A 23802-nucleotide genomic window follows, 5' to 3' on the forward strand; every position below is an offset into this window, starting at 1 on the left:
ACCACTCCGGTACCTTTCAGTTCAGGCCTCCCCTAGAATTAAAGGTCAGTCTAGCTCCATTTGCACGAGGTGTGAATTGCAAAGGAACGCAATTCAGGCTCCTTCCACTTCAGGCACATCTTGGAAAGGAATGCCAATCCAGCTCCCTCCACTTGAGGTGTGCCTTTGAGAAGAAGGGACCACCACTCTGGTTCACTCCCCTTTGGGGTGTCTTGGCAAGGCATGCTAGTGCAGCTCGCTCCACTTCAGGCCTGCCTTAGAAAAAAACATCAGTGAAGCTCCCTCAGCTTCAGGCACACATTGGAAAGGAACGCAATTCTGGCTCCTTCCACCTAAGGTTTGCCATGCAAAGAAACACCAGTCACGCTCCCCCTACTCGAGGGGTGCGTTGGAGAAGACCGGGACACCATTCAGGTTCCCACCACTCAAGGGGTGTCTTTTGAAAATAGTACACGCCACTTTGGCTCCCTCCCCTGAGGTCTAAGTGTCATGAAAGTGGTACTTGGACACCATCTGTTTGGCGGCGGTGTCTTGCGTACCTCTTACCACCCTGCCTTCTTTATTGTTTTACCTCAACTAATGTTGTGTGGTGTAAATGCAATGTATTTTGTAGGAATGACTTGGATACAAATGGTGTTTGAGTGAGGTAAAGCTATGTAGAATATGCAGATGTCATTTCTGAGAATGCACTTTCCAGCACTACAGAAATTATTAGCATGTTAGGGGGTGTATTTAGTGTGGGTAAGGTTGCACCTATGAATGTTTCAACATACTTGCTATGGGCATACTCGAATTTGGTGTCAAAGACAGCGCCTGTAGGCCAGGTAGCCAAGTGAGCCAATGTGCACTTGCTATCAGTGTGCAGATACGATTGCAGACACATGACATTTGAATGCAGACACAGTTGATATGCAATTTCTGGAAAATTATGTGAAAGATATTGCCTGGAGACGCATTGCATTGTGAACAGATGTCCACATGGTATAAGTTTGCAGATACGCTTGCTCTGGCGCAAGTGATTTGGTAGAGGTGCGACTGCTGAAATGGAGGCCTACTGACTGCAGACACGAAACGTGTATGAATGGCCATTGATATGGTGGGTGCCTTGTCGTGGCATCACTGCTCACAAAGAGGGTCCTCCTTGTGCTAAATCCCACTATACCTGTTCAACTGCATTTTGGCCTGTATGTATGAGAAGTGTGAGCAAAGGTGCATGTGAATGGGTTTACTGACAGCACTTTACTCTTTTTCTGAGAGCACTAAAGAGCACTTACTGTACGGATGATTTACCCATTCTCACTCAGGTACTACACCCATGCAGGTCTGCTTCTCATTTGGACACCTGTGGGAACGCAGGAAGGTAGGCCATGTGTTGTTGGCAGCTTGTTTCGGTGGGTGGCCAGAGTGAAATGTCTGACAATTGTGTTTCTTTTCACCAAATTTCAGAGACATTTCCCTCTGCCCACCCACAGAAACATGCCGCCAACAACAGATGTTCTACCTTCTGGCGTTCCCACAGGTGTCCCGATGAAAACGGTACCTCACATGTGTGGTGCACCTACTTGGGCGCAAAGGGAAAAGGCTAACCCACTGGTAACCCCAAGCCTTTTAGCAGAGCAGATTTTGCTCATGTGGACAACCACATGCGCATTTCAGAAATGTATGCCTTTCTGTCCTCCCATTCAGCTTTCCTACCCTTTTCTTTCATTCCGTCCACGCATGTCCTATTGGAAAAAAAGGCCAAAATCGCTTACCTCTCACAAAACGGTTGTTAACCATATCAAAATATTTTTTTTTTAGTTCCCACACAACCCGTTCTTGAAAGCCAGGAAAAAGGGAAATTCAGCACAGCAAACCATTTGTTATTAGCTCTTACAAGGAAAAAACACAGGCTTCTTTGTACATCATTTTATTGGCATTTTTTGAAAAAACCCCAACATTTTCTGCATTTTTGGTTATTTTCTCTCACCACCCCTACAGCAGCCTAGGATAGAAGAACAAGTTACTTACCAACTGTAACGTTCTTTCGACTGGATGTTCCTCCCAGGTATTCCTCATCTTATGATAATTCGTTATCTCCAGCTTCGCTGCTTCGGAAAAAAATTCTCGGCAGAGGGCGCTGTGCTCGAGGTCGTGGCGTCGATTGTCCCTCGACGGTCTCCGTACCGTGTCGACGTCACTGATGGTATAAGTAACTCGAGCCGCGCCCGTTGCTCCAGTTCTGTTTTTTCGATGAAAACATATAGGAGGAGCACCAAGGCATGCCCCATGACTGATGCACACTTCGTGAGAGGAAAGTAAAAGAAAACAAACTGTACTGCAGGGTAGGATGGGAGGGTCGATGAGGAATACGTGGGAGGAACATCCAGTCGAAAGAACGTTACAGTTGGTAAGTAACTTGGTTCTTCGATTGGATTGTGTCCTCCCACATATTCCTCATCTTATGATAGACTCCCATAGCAGTAGCAATTTTGGAGGTGGGAGTATTAGTTTTCAGTTTTCATGGACAGAATGCAGAACTGCCTTGGCAAATAAACCCTCATTAGAGGAGGCAGTATCCAAACAGTAATGTTTTACAAAAGTGTGTATTGTTTTCCAAGTAGCAGCTGAACAAATATCTGCTGCCGGGACTCCCCTCTTTAGAGCCGTAGAAGTAGCCATACCCCTTTTAGAATGGGCACGAAGCCCATCTGGTGGGTCTTTTCCTGCTAACCTGTAGCATTCTGTTATGGCTAAGATGATCCAGTGGGATATGGTCTGTTTTGTTACAGATAATCCTAGTTTATAACCAGTATAACCCACAAATAGTTGGTCATCTTGCCTCAATTTAGCCATTCTTGAGATATAGAAAGTAAGAGCCCTCTTGGGATCTAGTCTGTGCAATCTCTCCTCTTCCTTTGCCAAATGAGGAGGAGGATAAAAAGTTGGTAATATTATCTTTTGTGACAAATGTAAGTCTGAAACGACCTTTGGAAAAAAGGAAGGTTTAACTTTAAGGCTTTATCCTTATAAAAAGTAGTAAATGGCGGTTTGCATGAGAGAGCCTGAAGTTCGCTAACCCTGCGGGCTGATGACAAGGCCACTAGAAGTACAGTTTTTAATGTTAAGAGCCTCAATGGGCAGGAGTGCATAGGCTCAAAAGGTATACAAGTCAAGAATTTTAGTACTAGATTTAAGTCCCAAGTTGGGACATGAAAAGGTACTCGGGGGGTATACATTAGTAAGCCCCTTTAAGAATTGAATGATCAATGGAATTTTGAAATATGAAACCTCTTCGGAGGTGCGCTTGAAAATAGACAGCGCAGCAAGGTATCATTTAATTGTCCCTATCTGGCGCCCCAGATTGGCTAGATGCAGTAGGAAAGAAAGCACCATTGGGGTGCCACATTGAAAAGGGTCCACATTCTTATCTTTGCACCAGTTACTACACTTGTTCCAGCGACATCGGTATAAAGATTTTGTTGCTGGCCTTCTGGCCGAAAGCAAGATCTCCATTACATCATCCGGAAGATCCCAATCCTTGTATCTCAACCTCTCAGAAACCATGCGTGCAGGTTGAGTGTCTTGACCTCTGGATGGAGAACCCGACCTTCCTCTTGCGAGAGAAGATCCTCTCTTTGCGGAAGACGTATTGGAGGGCAGATGGACAGGTCTAGAAGGTCCGGGTACTACGTCCTCCTGGCCCAATTCGGGGCAATTAGTATCATGGTTTTCCTGAACTTTCTCAACCTCCTGATTACTTGAGGAATCACGGGGGCTGGGGGAAACGCATACAGCAGTGGAAACTTCCACTCCACTACGAATGCGTCTCGCAGAGCTCCTCTTTGAGGAAATCCCCTTGAGCAGTACTGCTCGCACTTCCGATTGATCACAGTGGCGACCAGATCCACTTGAGGGGTTCCCCAAAGGGCGAAGATCTATTGAAGGACTTCCTGAGCTAGCTCCCACTCGTGGGAGACTGTGCTCTGCCTGCTCAGAGCGTCTGCCGCCGTGTTTTGCTCTCCGGCTAGGTGAATTGCCGATAGAGAGATTCCTTCTCGTATTGCCCAGAACCAGAGCTGCATTGCCTCTCTGCACAGTGGTAGTGACCCTACTCCTCTCTTGTTGAAGTAGTACATGGCCACTGTGTTGTCTGTCATTATCAGGACATTCTTTCCCTGTACAGAGGGCAGAAAGGCCTTCAGCGCTAGTCTGATTGCCCTCAGCTCCAATAGGTTGATGTGTAGTTTGGACTCCGATGGAGACCAACGACTGCTGATTGTCAGATCGTTGGTGTGTGTGCTCCCCACCCTGTGAGTGAGGCGTCCGTCACTACTGTTATCTCCGGCCATGGTTGCCAAAAGGATTCTCCCTTGAGAAGGTTGTCCTTGCAAGACCACCATAGTAGATCCTGAGCACCTGCGCTCGGGACTTGCAGAAGATCCAACATATTTCCTGAGAACTAGGACCACTGAGTTCTGAGTGCCCATTGAAGGGATCTCATTCTCAACCTGGCCTCTGGTACTAGGAAAACGCAGGATGCCATGAGGCCGAGCAACCTCAGAAAATCGAAGGCCGGTAGATGTTGGGCATTCTGAAACTTCGTTACCATCTGCTGGATGTGGAGAGCTCTCACTTCGGGAGGCGAGGCTTTTCCCGATGAAGTGTCCAAGACTGCTCCGATAAACTGGAGTTTCTGGGTTGGTATCATGTGGGACTTCTTGAAATTGAGGGAGAAGCCCAGTTTGTGGAGGAAGTGGCAGGTGATCGAAAGATGTTCCTGAGCTTGTTCTGGAGAACTTGCTCTGATCAACCAGTCGTCCAGGTAGGGATATATGAGAATACCTCCTCTCCTGAGACTTGCTGCCACAACCGCCAACAGTTTGGTGAAAACCCTCAGGGCGGAGGTCAACCCGAATGGCAGAACTCGAAACTGATAATGAGAATTGCCAATCGCGAACCTCAGGTACTTTCTGTGCCCTGGATGGATTGGCACATGAAAGTAAGCATCCTGAAGGTCCAGTGATACCAACCAGTCTTGGAGTTGTAGAGCCTGAAGGATCTGAGAAAGGGTCACCATCTTGAACTTGTCCTTCCTGAGGAACTTGTTCAAGTTTCTTAAGTCCAAGATGGGTCTCAATCCTCCGTCCTTTTTTGGGATGAGAAAGTATGGGGAGTACCAACCCCTGTTCCTCTCCGCTACAGGTAGCGGTTCTATGGCACCTTTCTCTAGCAGGGTTAAAATTTCCTGCAACAGGAGCGGGTCTGGAATTTTTACGGAGTTGGCTCCCGGTGGATGATTGAGGCCTTTTTAGAAAGGGGAGACAGTAACCTTGAGCTACTGTTTCCAGTGCCCAAACATCTGTGGTAATGCCTCGCCATTCCTTCAGATGTTGAGAGATCCTGCCTCCCACTGGTGTCTTGTGGAGCAAGGTCTCAGAGATTTGGAGGCAGCTGCAGGAGTGGCTGAGGGCAAAGATGCCGCTCCTGAGGCTGATTTCGCACCTCTTCCTCGTCCACCACGAGGGAAGTTTTTTCTGCCTCTTTGAGAAGCCTGTCCTCTTCCTCTACCAAATGAGGAGTAGTAGCGAAAAGAACGACCTCTTCAGGAAGATGATCCTGAATAGGTTTTCTGAGGCTGGCGCATGGAGGCACTAAGATTTAGCTGACGCTTTCGAGGTCTGGAGTTTTTCTAGGCTTTCGTCAGCCTTACTGCCAAATAGCCTCGAGCCATCAAAGGGCACGTTAAGGAGTCTGGATTGCACATCCTGTGCAAACCCCGACTTCCTCAACCACGCAAATCTGCGCAACACAGTGCTTGCAGCCATGGATCTGCTGATGCTATCAGCAGTATCCAGTCCAGACTGGAGACATTCCCCCATTGCCTCCTTTTCGTCTTTGACTATATTCAGGAAGCCTTCCCTTTCCTCGCCTTCCGGAATATGCTCAGCCGCCGCCGAAATATAGTCCCACAAGGTATGGGTAAACCTGGCCAGGGTACAGGTGACATTTGTCGATTTCAGGGCCATGCTACCTGAAGTGAAAACTTTACGGGCCCAGGCATCAACTTTCTTGTCCTCTATATCCGGAGGGATAGTGGGATATGCAGTTTGTTTTGCTGTGGATGCAGTCTGAATAACCAGACTTTCTGGAGTCGGATGCCTGTTTAAATATTCAGGATCCGTACCAGCTGGTCTGTATTTCTTTGGGAAATTACTATTTGTAGCAGCAATGCTATCACGATTTTCCCAATTTTTTTTCTACTGTTCTCTGAAGAGCCCTATGAAAGGGGAGAACTGGGTCTTTTTGGGGACCTTTGACAATTATATCTGTCATGTCGTCCTGTTCAAACACGGGTGAAGTGTTACCCCAACCCATGTATTCTACTACCCTGTTCATAAGACCTCTGTACCCTGAGTCTGCATGTTCTGCAGGGTCAGGTTTGGCAAATTCTAACTCTGGGGAGGTGTCAATTCCACTAGCAGAGTGTAGAGTATCACTCAGGTCTCTCATTCCAGATTCCTGATCAATGAGTTCCTCAGGAACTTGTCTTGTGCCATATGAAACTCCAAAGGGAGTGACTTCGTCTTGCTCCGAGCCAGATTCCTCATAAATTGAGGACATAGCTTTAAAAAAGTCTGTTCTCGGCAACGGAGTAAATAATCTTTCTTCCTCAACAATTTCCTTCGAAGGAATAGAAAAATCCTTCGAGGTTGTCGACGGGAACTTCGAAGAAGACTTTGATACAGGTGTCGAAGACGCTCTTGGCTTCGATGCTGAAGCAGTCGACGCCGATGGCGTCGATGAAGCCGTCAAAGCCTTCGATGACTTGAGCTTTTTATGAGGCACCGGAGATGTGCTCGACTCTCGAGGAGTCTTCGACGACTTGGCGTCGACTCGAGTATCTTCGATACTACTGGCTTTTACCAAGGTAGTTCTCGACTTCTCTTTGTCGTCCAATGGAGCGACCTTAGAGGAATGGCTCTTCCGAGGTTCTTTCGAGGGGGTCGGGCCGCATTCTCGAAAACCTCCATCTTTTTACAGAATTCCTGCCATTTTCTGGGGGAATCCGATTTTGTCGGACATCGACTTTCTTCAGTCGACTCAGAAGATGATGACGATGAGGGAGATCTAGGTCTCCTCTTCAGTTTTTTTGACGAGGAAGAAGAGTGTCTCGATCTACTCCTAGATCGAGATCTCTTGGAGTGCCTATGTCGATCCGATTCTTTTGAATCGGTCGCTTTCTTATGCTTTTTGGACACAGCCTTCTTAGAGGCTTCCCTCCCCACCGACAGTTTACCTCTCCTCTCACGAACGGCCTTCTCGGTCATGGACTGGCAGGAACCACAGTCGTCGGTTCGGTGACTAGAACCGAGACACCAGAGACCAACTCGGTGAGGATCCTTGATAGACATTTTCGATCCACAATTGATACACTTCTTGAACCCAGTCTTGGGTGTCGAAGGAGTCGAAGAAGATGACATTTTCACGAAGAAAATCTCGGAGCGCGCCGTTCACGATAGCAAAGCGATCAGAAAAACGGAACTGGAGCAACGGGCCCGGCTCGAGCTACTTATACCATCAGCGACGTCGACACGGTACAGAGACCGTAGAGGGACAATCGACGACACAGCCTCGAGCACAGCGCCCTCTGCCGAGAAATATTTTTTCCGAAGCAGCGAAGCTGGAGATAACGAATTATCAAGATGAGGAATATGTGGGAGGACACAATCCATTCGAAAAAGGGGCCACATTTGGCCGAGATATCTCATGTAACAAAACAGTTACAAGGCATTGAATGGCAATATAGCGAAATCACCAAAAAAGGCCTTGGCACTGCAGGGGGGGGGTATTGCACTTAAGAGGTTAAAGACAACATCCTAAGTGGACAGGAATGTAATGGTTTAAATGGAGAACCCATCAGGAAGCTTAAAACTAGGTTAAGATCGCAGGCCGTAACAATAAAAGGAACCAGTGGGAAGAGGTTAGTCAACCCTTACCAAAATTGGATGACTATGGGAACCTTGAAGTAGGAACCTTGTTCCTGAGAGCGCTTGGAAATGGACAGCACAGCCAGATAGCCCTTGGCTGTAGCAACCTGTAGCACCTCATGGGTTAAGTGTAGTAGAAAAGACAAAACTGATGGTGTGTCACAAGTAAATGGATCAATTCCTTTATCTCTACACCAGCTGCAAAATTTGTTCCAAATGCAGCGGTATAAAGATTTTGTTGCTGGCCTTCTGCTCAAAAGCAACATCTCCATGACACCTTCTGGAAGGTCCCAATCTTTGTACCTCAACCCCTCAGAAACCACGCATGGACGTCGAGGGTCCTGAACTCTGGATGAAGAATGCGACCCCCCTCTTGCGAGAGAAGTTCCTCTTTGTGTAAGGTGAATTCGAGGGCAGATGAAATTTCCAAATGTTCGGGGTACTAGGTCCTCGTGGCCCAGTCTGGGGTCATGAGGATCATGGATTTCTGACATTTTCTTAGCCTCCTGCGAACATGAGGAATGACGGGGGAACAGAGGAAATGCATACAGAAGTGGAAATTCTGAGTCCACTATGAACGCGTCCCCTAGAGCTCCTCTCGGAGGACATTCCCTGGAGCAGAACTGTTCATACTTTCGGTTGACACTGGTCGGGAACAGATCCACTTGTGGGGTTCCCCAAAGGCTGAAGATCTCATGAAGGACTTTCTGAGCTAACTCCCACTCGTGGGAGACTGTGCGCTGCCTGCTCAGAGCGTCCGCCGCAGTGTTTTCTTCTCCACCAGATGAACTGCCGACAGATTCCTCCTTGCAGTGCCCAAAACCTGAGCTGCATTTCCTCTCTGCACAGAGGCACTGACCCCACCCGCCCCCTCTTGTGGAGGTAATGCATGGCCACTTATCTGTCATTATCAGGAAATTCTTTCCTCGTACAGAGGGCAGGAAGGCCATCAGCGCTATTCTGATTGCCCTCAGCTCCAGAAGGTTGATATGAGGTTTGGACTCAGACTGAGACCAGTGTCCACTGATTGTTAAACCGTTGGTGTGACATCCCCAACCTGAAAGGGAGGCGTATGTAACTACTGTAATCTCCGACTATAGTTGCCAAAAGGGTTCCCCCTTCAACACATTCTCCTTGACGGACCACCACAGGATATCCTGCACGACCATGTCCAGGATCCATACCAGATCAGCCATCTTTGCGGAGAACTGCGACCACTGAGTGCCGAGGGCCCACTTTAGAGACCACATTCTCAGACGGGCCTCTGGCACCAGAAAAATGCAGGATGCTATGAGACCGAGAAACCTCAGAAAATCAAAGGCGGAAGATTTGAGGCACTATGACATTTGTTTACCATCTGCGCTATGTAGATAGCCCTCACCTGGCGTGGCAAAGCTTTTCCCGAGGAAGAGTCCAGGCCTGCTCAATTGAATTGCAGCTTCTGGGAAGGTATCATGTGGGACTTCTTGAAGTTGAGGGAGAAGCCCAGCTTGCAGAGAGAATGACAGGTGCTGTTCAGATGTTGCAGAGCATGTTCTAGAGCCTTTTTCGGGTGAATGACCAGAGAATGACCATCTTGAACTTGTCCTTCCGTCAAGCATTGATTTCTTTCTGCTACAGGTACCTGTTCGATTGCACCCTTCTCACACAGGGTCTGAACTTCCTGTAGGAGGAGCGGATCTTGTACTTTCAAGTACTGGCCTCCTGGGAACAGTCTGGTGGTATCGTAATAAACGGGAGGCAGTAATCATGGGTGACTGACTGTAGTGCCAAAGCATCTGTTGTAATACTTCGCCATTCTTTTAGATGCTATGATAATCTGCCTCCCACCACTGTTGAATGATTCAAGTTTTCAAAGTGGTTTTGTGGCACCGGTTGGTGCAGAAGGCAAGGCAGGGGATACTGCTGCAGGTTGCCACATTTGAAGGACTTCTGTGGAGGGGTACAGGTCAGAGGTATGCTCTGCAGAAGTTTTGGTGGTGCCGGAGGGTGGACAGAGGAGGCAGGAAGAGACGGCAGGGTAGTCAGATGAATAATGTCTTCTGTTATTCGAGCGCTCTGAGACCTATGGGTGTGTAGCGCTATATAAGAAATACATTATTATTATTATTATTATTAAGAAGAGTGACAGAGAGGTGGCAGAGGAAGGAGGCAACAGGGTGGCCCGAGAAGCAGCAGGGGGTGCCAAAGAGGTGGAAGAGGAGTTAAAGAGCAATTAGAGATAGCAGGAAAGGAAATTGATAAGGCTCAGGAAGCGTCTACCAAAAAGGAGGAGATTGGCCTGAGGGCCCTGGACCAAGATGGTGCCATTAAAGTAGACATTAAGGATGGTCTTCGAGGAGTGCAAGGGGGCCAGGAGGGCCTCCCACCGGGTGGCACCATTAATGAGAGAAGGGGAAAAAGGAGAGATAACCAAGACCATAGAGGGGAGAGGGGGGGGGGGGGGGGTCCATAGGCCGGGAGAGGGAACAAATAGTAAGGGTCTGTCTGGAGGAAGGACTGGTGTAGTTCTCAGCAATAGGGAGGCCTGGGATGGAGATCAGGATGTCCATTTTGACGTTCTTCCTGCCAGACGTGAGAGAGATAGGATAGTCAATAGAAAAGCAGTTAGAGAAGATAGGTGAGACAGAGAGCACCATAGAGGGTGCGGGAAGGAAAGAGGGTGCTGGGGTGCTGGGGGGGGGGGGGGTAACAGGAGGGAGGCGAAAGGGGGGGGGACACAAAATGGAGGGGAGCACAACAAAGAACAAGAACAACAGACCTGCAAACAATATAATCTGTGATAGTACTTATTCCACCCCAAGATTTATCCGTGCCTACTTGTATTTAGAAAAACCATTTATTTTTAGAATACATAGTGTGTCAGTTTTTCTTTGGACCATATGTGTACTACAATTTAATTGTACTGATTCTACAGTCCTCTCTCCCTCCGAAGATGAGCCTGGCTGCTCCGTCTACACTACCCTTTACTCACGTGGTACAGCCATACACAAAGGGTTGAGTCTTGTACTGCCCAAGTTTAATGGTTTTACTAAGCCCATAGTTGGAAAAACGATGTGTGCATCTCATTGTAGCCCTAGACTACTCTCACACCCTCCCGAGTGTAAGCCTTACTGCTCTGCCACTACCTTACTTGAGTTTGGCTAAACATTCGTTTATTTTCCTGTTCATCACAGCAGGGTGGCTTCTGTGCAAAAAATCCATGAAACATACATGTTCAATCATAGCGTACATTCAATGTAGCTTACAAAATGTAGTTGGCCAATTTAAGCATTTACATATGCAGCCAATAGGTTAAAACATTCCAAGCACCTTCTATCACAAGGAACCATTTGGTGGCACAGTACAAAATTAAAATTAGGTGGGCCACAACAATATACATCAATTAACAGCATCCCAATATTGTTGAACTTACTTCCTCAAAACGTGAGTAAACAATCCATCCGTCCACTCCCTGGTGTTTGGATCCAAAGTACCGTACAGATGGTCTTTGCTGATAGCTTTGGGGTCGATGATGTGCGCAACTCCTTCCACCCCTTCGAGTCGCTCCAAAGCTTTGAGGAGCACTCTCCAAGCCATGCTTTTTCCGCTTCCAGAGGGACCAACCATCATCAAGCCATGATTGATCTGTGCAATCTGATAAAGCTGAAGTACCTGCAATATATTAAGAAATTTGTATAAATGTGTAGTTTTCTACAAAGGTGCAAGTAAAAACAGCCACCACAAAAGATGGACTGCATATGTGTATTTAGTTTTTATGTTGCAATAAAGCTGCCACTATTATTGTAATTACAGGGGGCCATTTGTAGGCATGCATTTCAGGGTCAGAAACATAACATCAGTTGCACAGATGCAAATACACTTTACAGTTTTAAGAAAGATATTTGGTGATGGATCATCCTGGCTTGTGCGAAAGCCAGTGGTACAGATTGTCAGGCAGTAATGTGATTACTTTGTCGTAAGTCTAGAAAAGAACGAGGAGTACAACTAAAAGACAGTGGGACTCATTACGAGTCCGGCGGTAACCGAGCCGGAAAAACCAGCAGGTTACCGCTGGACTTGTATTACCATTCCGCCTCCGTGATTCCTGGAATTACCTGGGCATTACGACCCCAGTGACCCGGGAATTCCGGAGGCGGAATTGTGTAAGTCCCCATTCCCATGGAACCCCATAGGACTCCATGGGGATGGGGACAATAGAAACACTGGTTCCGTCTAGAACAGAGCCGGGGTTTCCATGTCCGCCTGCAGGCGGGTGGTGTTAAAAACCCGCCAGGTCAGGCTTGGCGGGAGTGACACCTCCCGCCTGCAGGACTCCTAATCAGCTGGTCCAGAAAGAACGGTGGTGGCGGTTTTACCACCACCATTTTTTCCGGACCAGCAGGGTCATAAGGCCCAGTAACTTTATTTATGGTGCTTGTATCTGCTTAGATTCACATGCTGTGCATATAATCTGACATCTAGTGGTAATCACAAGTTATTGCATCTTTTTTTTTTCAAAGATCGAAAAGGGACGTTGGCCTGGGCGTGCCTGTCACACTATCCCTACTGTGATGTGTAGTGTACCCATGATACCTCACGCATCGAGGTCCGCCGGTTGTTTTGTTCTGCCATGAGGGTGACTGATAGTGGAGTTTTCCAAGTCCACTTGATGTAAGATTTCATAAAAGTATCCCTTGGCCTACAGGTCACCAACTCTTCGTAAAAGTCTGTACTACCCAAAGGATCTTGGTAGAATGGCAGAGCAGCCAGGCTTATCATAGGAGGAAGATGTGAGCTGTAGGTAGGTACACTGAATCCAGTAAATATAGTCCAAAGAAACTCTTACAGAGTAAATGTTACATTAAAAATATACATGTATTCTTATTTACAAAAAGAAGGTAAATATGTATTTCACTAACCAACACACAGGAATTCTTAATACTTTCCAGAGGTGATAACTTTAATAGTAGTTGCTGTGACAACTGTTAGAGTTTCACACTAATGAAAGTTCTATCGTATTATGCGTACAACGGCACACACGATACTTTACAGATAAACAGCAATTGTATTTATGTATCAAAACCGCATCAGATGAAGTCTTTTGGAAGGGAAAGAGCTGGTTATACACACATCAGCAAATCTTAACTCTCTAGAGACATTTTTCAGAGCTTCTAATGCTTTTAAAGTCCAATCCATAACTATACGAAAAAGTCAGTATAGGAGTGGAACCAAAGTCTTACAACGTAGCAGAATAAGTAAAAATCCTCAGGATACTTTCAGTCACTTTTAGGGAGAATTCTCAGAAATGTGTTAATTCCCTTCTACCTTAGAGAGCCCCAGCTCTTTTGCTGGACCTTAGGACTTAATTTTTATCCTGGAGTGAGTAAGACCTTTTTCTCACTCTCTCATGTATTTTTATTTGATTTGAACAATGTTTCTTTTGGTTTTAGAGTCTGAAACTCCACAGGCATCATCCTTTATACTGTTTGTTTATTCATTTGTATTGCGCACCAGACCCCAAGGTATCAGGGCTCAAGGGTTACAGGCAAGTTCACAGCTTATTTACACAGTAGATAATTACACAATACAGATACAAATATGCACAGGATAAGTACAGGGATAACAGGAGACCATACAATTGTACATTGACTTACTGTCTTCGTTACGGGTATTTACAGCTGGTGGACACAAAGACTGAAGTTAGGTATCAGAGGATTTGAGCCTGAAGATCTTTAGTTCTGTTAAGGCTGATCTCGGATTGAAGGTGGCATGGAGTTCCAGAGGTGGGCAGCTTTTATAGGGAAGCTGTTACCTCCTACCTTAGAAAGTTTAAATCTAGGGACAAGGAGACAGTTGCTGTGTGCCAGTCTGGAAGGTCTGGTGGAGGTCCTTTTGTGGAATCTCTCAGCGAGACAGCTAGGGGCAGCGTTCAATGATTTGTGGGTGAGAAAGTGACACAATGTTCTGTTTTATTTTGTCGTTAGTAGAGAGCCAGTTGTTTTGCCGCCTAATCTCCAAGATGTGGTCTCTCCTAGCACTCCAAGGGCCGCTTCTAAGGGCGTTATTTTGGTGTGTTTGGATTTTCCTGATGATTGCTTTGTTGGAGCCAATATATAGGGCGTTGCAATAGTCAAGCCTGGACAGAATAAGGGCTCTGGCCAGGATGATGCAGCTGTTGGAGATGAAGGGTTTACCAGTTCTAATGAGTTTACACATGTAGCCAGTAGTGGAGGCCAGAGTGTTGGCTTGTTTGGTGAAAGAGGGTTGAGTCAAGATGGAAGCCAATAGTTTTCACCTCGTTGGCCACATTGATGAGGTTGCCATCAATTATGAAGGATGCGCATTCAAGCCCTAGTTTATTGCGGTTGGTGGGGGTGCCTAGGATGATGAGCTCTATTTTGTCATCATTCAGGCATAGACCATGATTAGCCATCCATGCGTGGATGAGATACACCCTATTCACTAAGGCCAAATCGTTAACATAATCCCCTGAAAGTGGGAGGAGAATCTGTGTATCATCTGCATAGTTAGTATAGGTGATACCCAGACTGTCCAGATCGTCGAAAAGGGGCTTAGTGAATATGTTGCATATTGTGGGAGAGACACAGGATCCCTAGGGGACGCCGCAGGTGATAGGGATAGGGTCTACAGCTGCTGGGGGCGAGAATACCTCCATGGTCCTTTCACTTAGGAATTACTCAATCCAAACTATGGCCTCCCTGGAGAAGTGAGCAGCTGAATCAAGGTGACTGCATAGGACATTGTGATCCACAAGGTTGAATGCAGCCGAGAGGTTAAGGAGGAGAAGGAGAACCTATTTCCCTTTGTCCCTCAATTCATCAACTTGGGTCTTTAGGTCTAGAAGGGCTGTCTCAGTACCATGTTGTGGACGGAAACCACATTGGCATCCTCCTAGGAGGTGTTGTATTTCTAGGTATTTCTGGATTTATGTGTAGACGACCTTGTCAAGGATTTTTAGAAGATAGGGTACGGTTGTGATGGGCCGGTAATTAGTGGGTATTGAAGGGTCAAGTGTTTTTTTTTTTAATAGGGGAAGCACCCACGATTCCTCAAGGTTGGCGCCCTCGGTGCAGTGTCACAGAGTCCTTTGGATTTCTGCCAAGGTTTAAATACCTTCTTGTGGATAACTACTGTTTCCAAGAGTAGTAAAGTGAAATTGACTTTACTTACCTTTTTAACTTTGTAGACCCAGCACACACTATCTTACAATAGGGTGCTCGAGGGGTTAGTTGGTATCCCCTTGGTCTATCTTCTTATGTAACATTTTTATGCTACCCTTTCTACAATTAATGGCTGGTGGCAGTGGTTTACTTTTTCCTAACATTGTGTGTTTTTACCGCGTGCTGCGCTCGCAGCTGCAGTACAGCACCCATGGGTGCCCATTTTGTAAAATGGCCCTGGTCTTTTTTTGCCATTTCTTGTTGGAAAGGTCCTTCTTGAGATTTACTCTGCGCGCCAAACCAGGTTAGGTCCCTTTGTTCGCTTTGTCCTTGGCAGGGTTCCCTGGTGAAGCCTGCCTCTGGCACCAGCATGTCTGGCAGGGCAGGAAGCGAGGGAGGTTCCCGAAACTCCCTGTGCTTAATCCCCTTGGTAACAGAATGTACCCAAAGGTGATTGCTGGCTGGCTGGCTGTCCTTGGAGGACAGCCACCCTGCAGTGTGAGTGACAGCTAGGCTGCAAATGAATGGGAGCGAATTGCATAAAAGGCGAAGTCTTTTGCAAGGAAGGCAGAGTTGGCCACTGGACGAAAGAACCGAAGAAGAAACCGAAGAAGAAGCTTGCTGTAACCTCCTGGACCGTTGGTTTGCCCGGTGAAGCCCTGCTGCATTGCTGAAGTTCCGAATTTCTAATCGACTAGAGAAGCCCTGCAAGGACAACTTCTCCCGTTGGGTTGGTGGGACCAATCGACCCCAAGACGAACTCTACTGGAACCCCTCTCTCTGCAGACTGTATTTCCATTGCTGCTGCAGGAACTCAGTGCGAGGGGACAGGAACACCAGATTCGAGTGCATCCTTTTAAGCCAGACCCGAGCTCCAGAAATATCCTCCAGACTCCCTCGAACCAGGACTAACCAAGCCTGAGCCACCTCAACAGAGTGCTCGACCCCAGAAGCAAAGAAAGTCCAGAAGGTGTCCAAGAACTGCAGCGGTGCTATTCGTGAGAAGCTGAAACCGCAAAGTGTTGCTGATCTGAATTGTGCCCATTGCTGCTGCCGACCTTCAAACCGTAGTGTAGGAGTCCACAGACATCCTCCCTCTTGTGCCAACGACTGAGGCCCAGGAACAACAGGATCTGCAGGACCTACAATAGGAACAGAAGCCAGCTAGAACCATTTTGCAGACCTAAGGTACTGTGAACTAAGGGGTACTTACCTCTTGTGTGCAGCTTGCTTGCGCTCAGTTGAGACTTGCATCGGCTACCCTTTACAGAGTTGCTTGCAGCTTTGCCTTTCACAAGCCTACCAGCTTGTGGCCCAACAGTGATTCATTTTACAACAAACTCTTAACATTGTGCAAGACTTTCACCTACCTTCAAGAAGGGCCTCAGCTCCGCTAGGCTTTGCTCAATTGACATTGGCTGTCCTGGCTCCCGGAAGACTCTTCCAACATCTGACTTTTTGTTTAACTATCCCTCCAAAAAGTCATACATACCTTACTTGTGTAGCTGGGAAAGGGTTCGACTACATTGCATTGGGGGGTTCAAAAGTGCTTACCTGTTTGAGAAACGGGTTAACCATTGTTTCCTTCCCTAACCCTTTCCTTTTTGCCACAACTTCAGTATTACAGTTAAAGGGTAATAAATGATATATTAATGTCCACAGTGTCCTAGCTATTGAAGTCACCTGAGGGTGTAGGAAATGCTGTGTGCCATATCAGAAGGGTATCTACTTACTTTATTGAACTGAAGTAGTGTATTTTAAGTGTTGCATATTGCTCCCTCATAAAGAAGGCTTATTTTAAAATTGTTACATTTATAAATAAGTATTTAATAAAGAAACCTTGAGTATAAGTGTTATTTGAATAATTGTCCCTGTGAAACTCTGTTACAACCATACAGCTCACATTGACCCCTCTTGAGATAAGCCTGGCTGCTCAGTCACTCTACCAACTTGTGTAGTGCAGACTTACACCAAAGGTTGGGTTACCTATTGCCAAGAGGACAAGGCTGGTTTAGTCTCCCACAGGGTTACTACATACAATCTTGCCTAACAGTCACTAGAATAAAATGCTCAATAAAATAACACAAGTTACGGGGACCCTGCAAAAGGACTCCCTAAAGGGACACAACCGACACCCGGACACCCCTTCAGGTACTCCAGTCACATTGGAGCAACTCATCAGCTTAAGTGAGTTCCACCTTCAGCCCCACAGTGCCTTAAGGTTACAAGAAGTAAACGTAACTGGATTCCCCTCTTTGCAGCAGCAACAGACCCGGTCTCCCAATTCCTCGATCTGGTGACCAAAAGATGGACTCTGAATGGGATGTCTCAGCAGCAGTCTCGAAAGAGGACCCATGGCACAGATTTCTTCGGTCTCCTAGGTCAGTCTGTGATTTTAGAGCCTTTTTATCAGCTCCAACTAAGGACTGTATTCGCCCGGTCGATCGTCTTTAAATCTCAAGTTCTACATTCTGGTGAGGGGCCTTAGATGAATGGGGATCGTGCCTATGGAGGTCCAATTAGAGCTTAAAGTTCTGGACAGATTAGGACTTGCAAAGACGTCAGATTGTAAATGGAACAGAGGTCTCCTTGTATTCGCAGTCCCCAGCTCTGGAAAGACAGCACCTCAGGAGATGGCTCGATTTATAGTTTGTCTCACGGCTGGTTGTTTACACCAGCCATAGGGAAACTCGCCTCTTCGGGGTTCCTCTGTCGATAAGAAAACTGGGTTAGGGCAGCAGTGGTCGCTTCACGGTTACTGGAAAGGGTCTTGCAGGCATCTCTGGTCATCTTCAGCTTCGGATATTCTTTTTCAGTGGTCTTCTTTCCTTTCACCTCAGAAACCTCACCTTTTATTCATTTTTCCCCAAACTCACTTCTCTGCAAACTCTTTCAGTATTTTATATAAAGGGGCGGGTGGCTGTCCAATCAGGACAGCCAGCACCCCACTGGGAACTGGTTCCATTCAGGCACTTTGGCAGACAAAGGGCAGGGGAGTGAACCCACCCAGCCCCCCTTCCTGCCTTTGCAGGAACACGCACACAGAATATGTTAGAAGGGCTAACAAAGAACAGCCTCTCAAGAAATGGTGAAAAAAGAAATGAGCCACCATGTTAGAACATAGGTGACCCTACTGTGCACAACATTGCCTGAATACAGCCTGCAGTAAAAAATAGCACAACAGTTGGTAGAACATGTTCACTGCCAGCGGCCATAAGTGTTGAGTTGTCACTGACTAAAAAGTCACGAGGAGCAGAGAGAAGGGGGATACTAGGTATCCCCTTAGCACTCCACATAAGGTGGTGTGTGCCAATCTCTCATTGGATAACGTTTTTCACTGCTAAAAAACAGATGCTTGAAACCAAGATGGAGGATGCAGAGGGGTGTTCACGCCGGAACAATATACACCCGAGTGGGCTGCCGGAGAGAGCAGTGGGACCATCCATGGAGTTGTTTCTCGAGTAACTACTTGAAGACTGGATGGGACCACATGGACTATAGAGGTTCTTTTCTATAGAGCATGCGCAGAGTGCCAGGGAGGGAACCACCACTGGGTTCCCCAACGCGACAAGTGATAGCCAAACTGTTGAACTATAGCGACAGAGATGCCATTCTCCAAGTGACATGGAAAAAAGGACCAACCCAGGTCAAGAGGATGAATTATTAACGATCCAACAGTCTAAAACGTCTCATTTGTATCAAATTGCTTTGAAATCCATGTCTGTTCTTTTTTGTTATTTTAATTCTGCTCATCCTAAATCTTGTAAACTCCTCTTTTTACATCAAATGAAAAAAGTTTCTTTGCAAAACTGTAATCATTAATAAAAAAACTAAACTTTTATTTTTAAAAAAGGACCTCTGGCACACAGCGGAGCAAGGAACACGTTACTTACCTGCAACTATTGTTCTCCAGCATGAATTACATGCTTATGAATATTTCCCAGTCAGGCCAGGAATCTGCAGTGAAAGAAAAAACTGTTTCACTTACAAACTGTATTTCTCCTCTAAACCAATCACTGAGCTCTGGGTCATCCCTTGGGGACCACTGCAAAAGATTTAGGGCTACAGGTGTTGGCAGTAAACCCACTTGGTAGCAGTCTGTACCACCCAGATTTACCTGGTAGCTGTGGCTGAGCAGTCAGACCTCCCTCAAGAAGAGTTATGCAGTATGTAAAGTATACACAATAGGCACTCAGATACAATAGCACAAGCAAACACTGGCCAGAGCTTTGGTATCAAGGTATATAATTATTTAGTTAAAAACACACTTATTGAAACACTCCAGCACTAATATTGTAAATCACTCTAAATATACATCCCTTATTCCTTATCAGACAAGTCTTAGTTAACACCACTTATTTCCAGACAGAGGTGAGCGCTTAACTATAGATGGCACTCCAATAAGTTAACGAAAAAGGGAGGGAAAAAGGCAGAATGTAGGAAAATACACCACACTAATACTTAGGAACTCTTAAGCAAGGCAGGAAAGTCAAAAGTTACTTGTGAGCCGAAGTCCATAGGCCGGGCCCACTCTTGGAGAGAGCAGGGCACAAATGCACCCAAGATCACACAATGACAACAGGCTTAAAAAGTCCTGCAGGGAGTTCAGAGAGGTTTTAGTTAGGCTTAGAAAAGTTTAGCCGGGGTGTCCCAAGCTAACCCAGGTTCGTTATTCCTGGCAGCAGGTGCAAGTCGCGGCATCGTCCTGAGGAAGAGAAGATCTCGAAGTGGAGGAAAGACGAAGGTCGTTGCACTGCCAGGGAAGAAACCAGCCGCGGAGTTTTCCGGTTGAAGGTACTACCCTTTGATTCGCGGTAGTGGTAAAACGTGGTATCCCGGTTGCCGGGGTGCTTGGCACAGGCAAGGCGGCCACGAGTTGTTCCAGGAAGCGAAAAAGGAAGCAGACTGGTTATCCCCACCAGTCGAAGGAAGAAGACTCTCCGGGCGGGAGATCTCCTCTGTCATTGGGAAAAGTGGTGAGACGGTTCAGCAGGGCTCCACCGGTGGTGTCGTCGTAGCAGGTCGGCTCAGCTTCTCCCTTGTCGGATTCTTAGGTCCTGTTGCGACTTCTTAAGTTCCAGTCCCCAAAGCCCTGCTTTTATGCAGAAAACCTCCATTCACTCAGCCCAGCTGTCACTCAAACATGCTAAGTGGTTGGGCCAATCAGGACGGAGTGCGACTTGAGTTGCCTAGGCAACTCGGTCCAGGGTGCCTAAACCCCCTTCCACACCCTCTGTGGTACCCAGACAGAGAGGGTCCACTTTTGGAGGCTTCTGTAGGGAAGCCCGCCAAAAAGTGTAACAAAGGGCTCGACTTGGGTTGGAGTCACAGAAGAGAACACAAACGCCATTTTAGAATCAAGTTTTGGCAAAAAATACCAACCGGAGAATTAATATTAAATAAATAAACCGGCGGTATGTTCGAGGCTATAGGAATTAAATAATTAAAGTTGGTAGCCTCGAACAATGGGAAATCCCATAGGGATATATTCGCGGTCGGAGATAAAAAGTAGTATCCACTGCCACCAGCCAAAACTAAACCCCCTTCCACACCCTCTGTGGTACCCAGACAGAGAGGGTCCACTTTTGGAGGCTTCTGTAGGGAAGCCCGCCAAAAAGTGTAACAAAGGGCTCGACTTGGGTTGGAGTCACAGAAGAGAACACAAACGCCATTTTAGAATCAAGTTTTGGCAAAAAATACCAACCGGAGAATTAATATTAAATAAATAAACCGGCGGTATGTTCGAGGCTATAGGAATTAAATAATTAAAGTTGGTAGCCTCGAACAATGGGAAATCCCATAGGGATATATTCGCGGTCGGAGATAAAAAGTAGTATCCACTGCCACCAGCCAAAACTCGATCAGGGGGGGACGGAGACGTGCCCCCTCGACTAACAGACCCCGAGGCAGTCGAATTGCCCGGCCAGTACGTCCACAATATGATGGTTTGTACTGGTTCTGTTCAGAATTTGAGACTAGTAAAGTCAGTGGTGACTTTACATGCCCTGGGAGACAGTAGTCAGTCCCAGGGTATGGAGTCTATACTGGGGGGTCACTATGACACCCCTGTGTTACTGCACTGAGGGTGCTGTGTAACACATCACAAAAACACATGAAGCCCTATGGAGTAAAAGACCCCATTAAACACATCTAGAGTCAAAGAAACACACTCAAATCATGCCCAAGAGTGAGGGTAAAAGAGTCTCACTCTTGGCAGGAGAAAGAAATAAACCCCAAAAATCCAGCAAAGCTGCTGGGGGACTCACCAGGTTAGGAAATTCAGCCTAAACAGAATTCTCCCTAAAGGCAATATGACCAAGAGGAGCCGCAGAGGGGATGGCGGGAGGGTTTGCATGTGAATCCATGCCAGACCCATGCTGGAGAACAATAGTTACAGGTAAGTAATTTGTTCCTTCTTCAGCATGGGGTTTGGCATGGAGTCACATGCTCATAAATAATGAATGCATATAAGTACAACATTACACATCGACAGGAGGTGACAAGGCTCAACATAAGCAATTACTCTTACCTCCAGAACAGGCTTACCTTCGAGCAAACAGGTTGCGTAGAACTGCTTGGCCGACCCTGGACTCCTCCCTGGAATCCCCATCAATGCAGTAGAATCTTGTAAAGATGTGCGTAGACCTCCACGTAGCAGCCCTGCAGATTTACACCAGGGACACACCAGACAGCAACGCCGTTGTTGCAGCGATCGCTCTGGTGGAATGGGCTCTTGGACGGCTGGGCAGCGGTAGCTTTGCCACCCGATGACAGTACGTGATACAGCCGGAGAGCCACATGGGGATGGAAGCCTTAAACAAAGCCTTTCCATGGTTCACAGGACCAAAGTTCATGAATAGCTGAGAAGTCTTCCGGAAACTTTGTGCATGCCACATGGAACTTCAGAGCACAAGCCACATCCAGCGAGTGCAAAGAGCTTTGAGCCGGCGACGAAGGTTTCGGAAGGAACACAGGCAGAACCAAAGGGTCGTTGAGGTGGGATTCCGACAGAACCTTTGGCATAAAGGAGGTGTGCGTCTGCAGCACCACCCTAGAATTGTGAAATGTCAGATACAGCCGTTTGCAGGATAGGGCCTGGATCTCACCCACCATGCTGGCAGATGTGATGGCCTCGAGAAAATCAGTTTTCCTAGGTAAGAACGAGAGGGGCCTGATGCATAGGCTCAAAGGCCCCCCCCCCTGAGCCTCGTCAACACCACGTTGAGCTCCCACGCTGGGGACGGCGCCTTCACTGGCGGGAACGATCGAAACAGTCCTTTGAGGAACTCCTTGACAAGACAGTGGGACCAAAGGGAAGACCGTCCTGGAGACCTGGTTTAGCAAGAGATGGCCGTCAGATGCACCTTGATCGAGGCATGCGGCAGCCCCGCCTTGGCCAAGGGAAACAAGTACGGAAGAATCTGTGGGGCCACGACCCTCAGAGGGATGATCTTCTGCGAGCGACGCCACGTAGTAAAATGCTTCCACTTGTCAGGGCTAGAGCGTTGTCAACTCTTACAAGGACCTCCCTGCAGTTCGCTGGAAACTCGTATACTGGGTCGGGATTCAGGATTGCGCCTCCTCCTCTGATGAGCAGATCAGCAACCACTGGCAGCTTGACTGGAGGAGACGTTGACCAGCTACAAAAGTCTGGGTACCAAATCTGCCTCGGCCAAGCCGAGCAACGAGGATCATCCTGCATCGGCACGGTTTGAGTTGATTGATGACGCACAGCAAGAGCAGCAACAGGGGAGGCGGGAGGGTGGGAACGCGTGCAGAAACAGGCCTTCCCACAGGAAGGAAAACACGTTCCCCATGCTCCTCGGCTGGTGGAACCTGCTGGCGAATTTCTGGCATTTGGATTCTTCGCCGTTGCAAACAGATCGATCTGGGGCATGCCCCACTAGAGGGAAAGGTGGTCAACTTAATCCTGTCGAAGTTTCCACTCGTGGCAGGAGCGCAGCTCTCTGCTGAGGGAGCCAGCAATGGTGTTCTCAACTCCCGCCAGATAAAAGGGGATGAGTAACATCTCTTGGGCGACGGCCCAGTGCCAGAAGTCCTGCACCTCTCTGCAGAGCACTGGGGATCTGGTGCCGCCCTGCTTCCTGATGTAGAACATTGTGGTAGTGTTGTCCGTGAAGACCCTCACCACTTTGCCCTTTAGGGGCGGAACAAACTACTTGAGGGCCCAGAACACTGCCCACAGCTCCAGGATATTGATGTGGAGATCGCTCTCCTGTGGCAGCCACAAGCCTCTGGCATGGAGACGTCCGGTGTGGGCTCTCCAGTCCTCCAAGGAAGAGTCTGTGCTGACCTCCTGATAGGGGGTTCTCTGGAAACCTGTGCACCCGGCAATGTTGAAGCACACGCCCCACCACCTTATCACTTGACGGAACTCCTTGTCGAGTCCAATCTTGTCGGCGAAGCTTCCGGACACCTGGATCCAACAGGCATCCATGAACTACTAAAGGGGGGTCACATCTGCAACCTGCAGAGCCGGATCAGGTAGATGCACGCCATCATTCCGAGCAGCGACTTGATGGTCCGCACTGTGGCCGTCTTCAGTGACAAGAGCCATTGTACCTTGCCGGGCAGGGCCGCTATCCTCTCCTCCGAGGGAGCAGTCACGCAGGAGACCGTGTTCAGACTGGCCCCCAGGAACAGCGTGT

The 23802-nt window shown here is 47.5% G+C and overlaps 1 protein-coding gene across 1 annotated transcript in view; it reads right to left on the reverse strand.

The window, feature by feature from the left end:
• Positions 1-23802, reverse strand: part of DYNC1H1 (dynein cytoplasmic 1 heavy chain 1) — a 2031190-nt gene that overhangs the window by 1500445 nt on the left and 506943 nt on the right. The window contains exon 33 of the mRNA XM_069637760.1: positions 11386-11624. Coding sequence (XP_069493861.1) covers positions 11386-11624 — 239 coding nt within the window. The remainder of the gene's footprint in view (positions 1-11385; positions 11625-23802) is intronic.

The sequence above is a fragment of the Ambystoma mexicanum genome, chromosome 14 (assembly GCF_040938575.1).
Source record: "Ambystoma mexicanum isolate Mex_15411 chromosome 14, UKY_AmexF1_1, whole genome shotgun sequence".
Lineage (NCBI taxonomy): Eukaryota > Metazoa > Chordata > Amphibia > Caudata > Ambystomatidae > Ambystoma > Ambystoma mexicanum.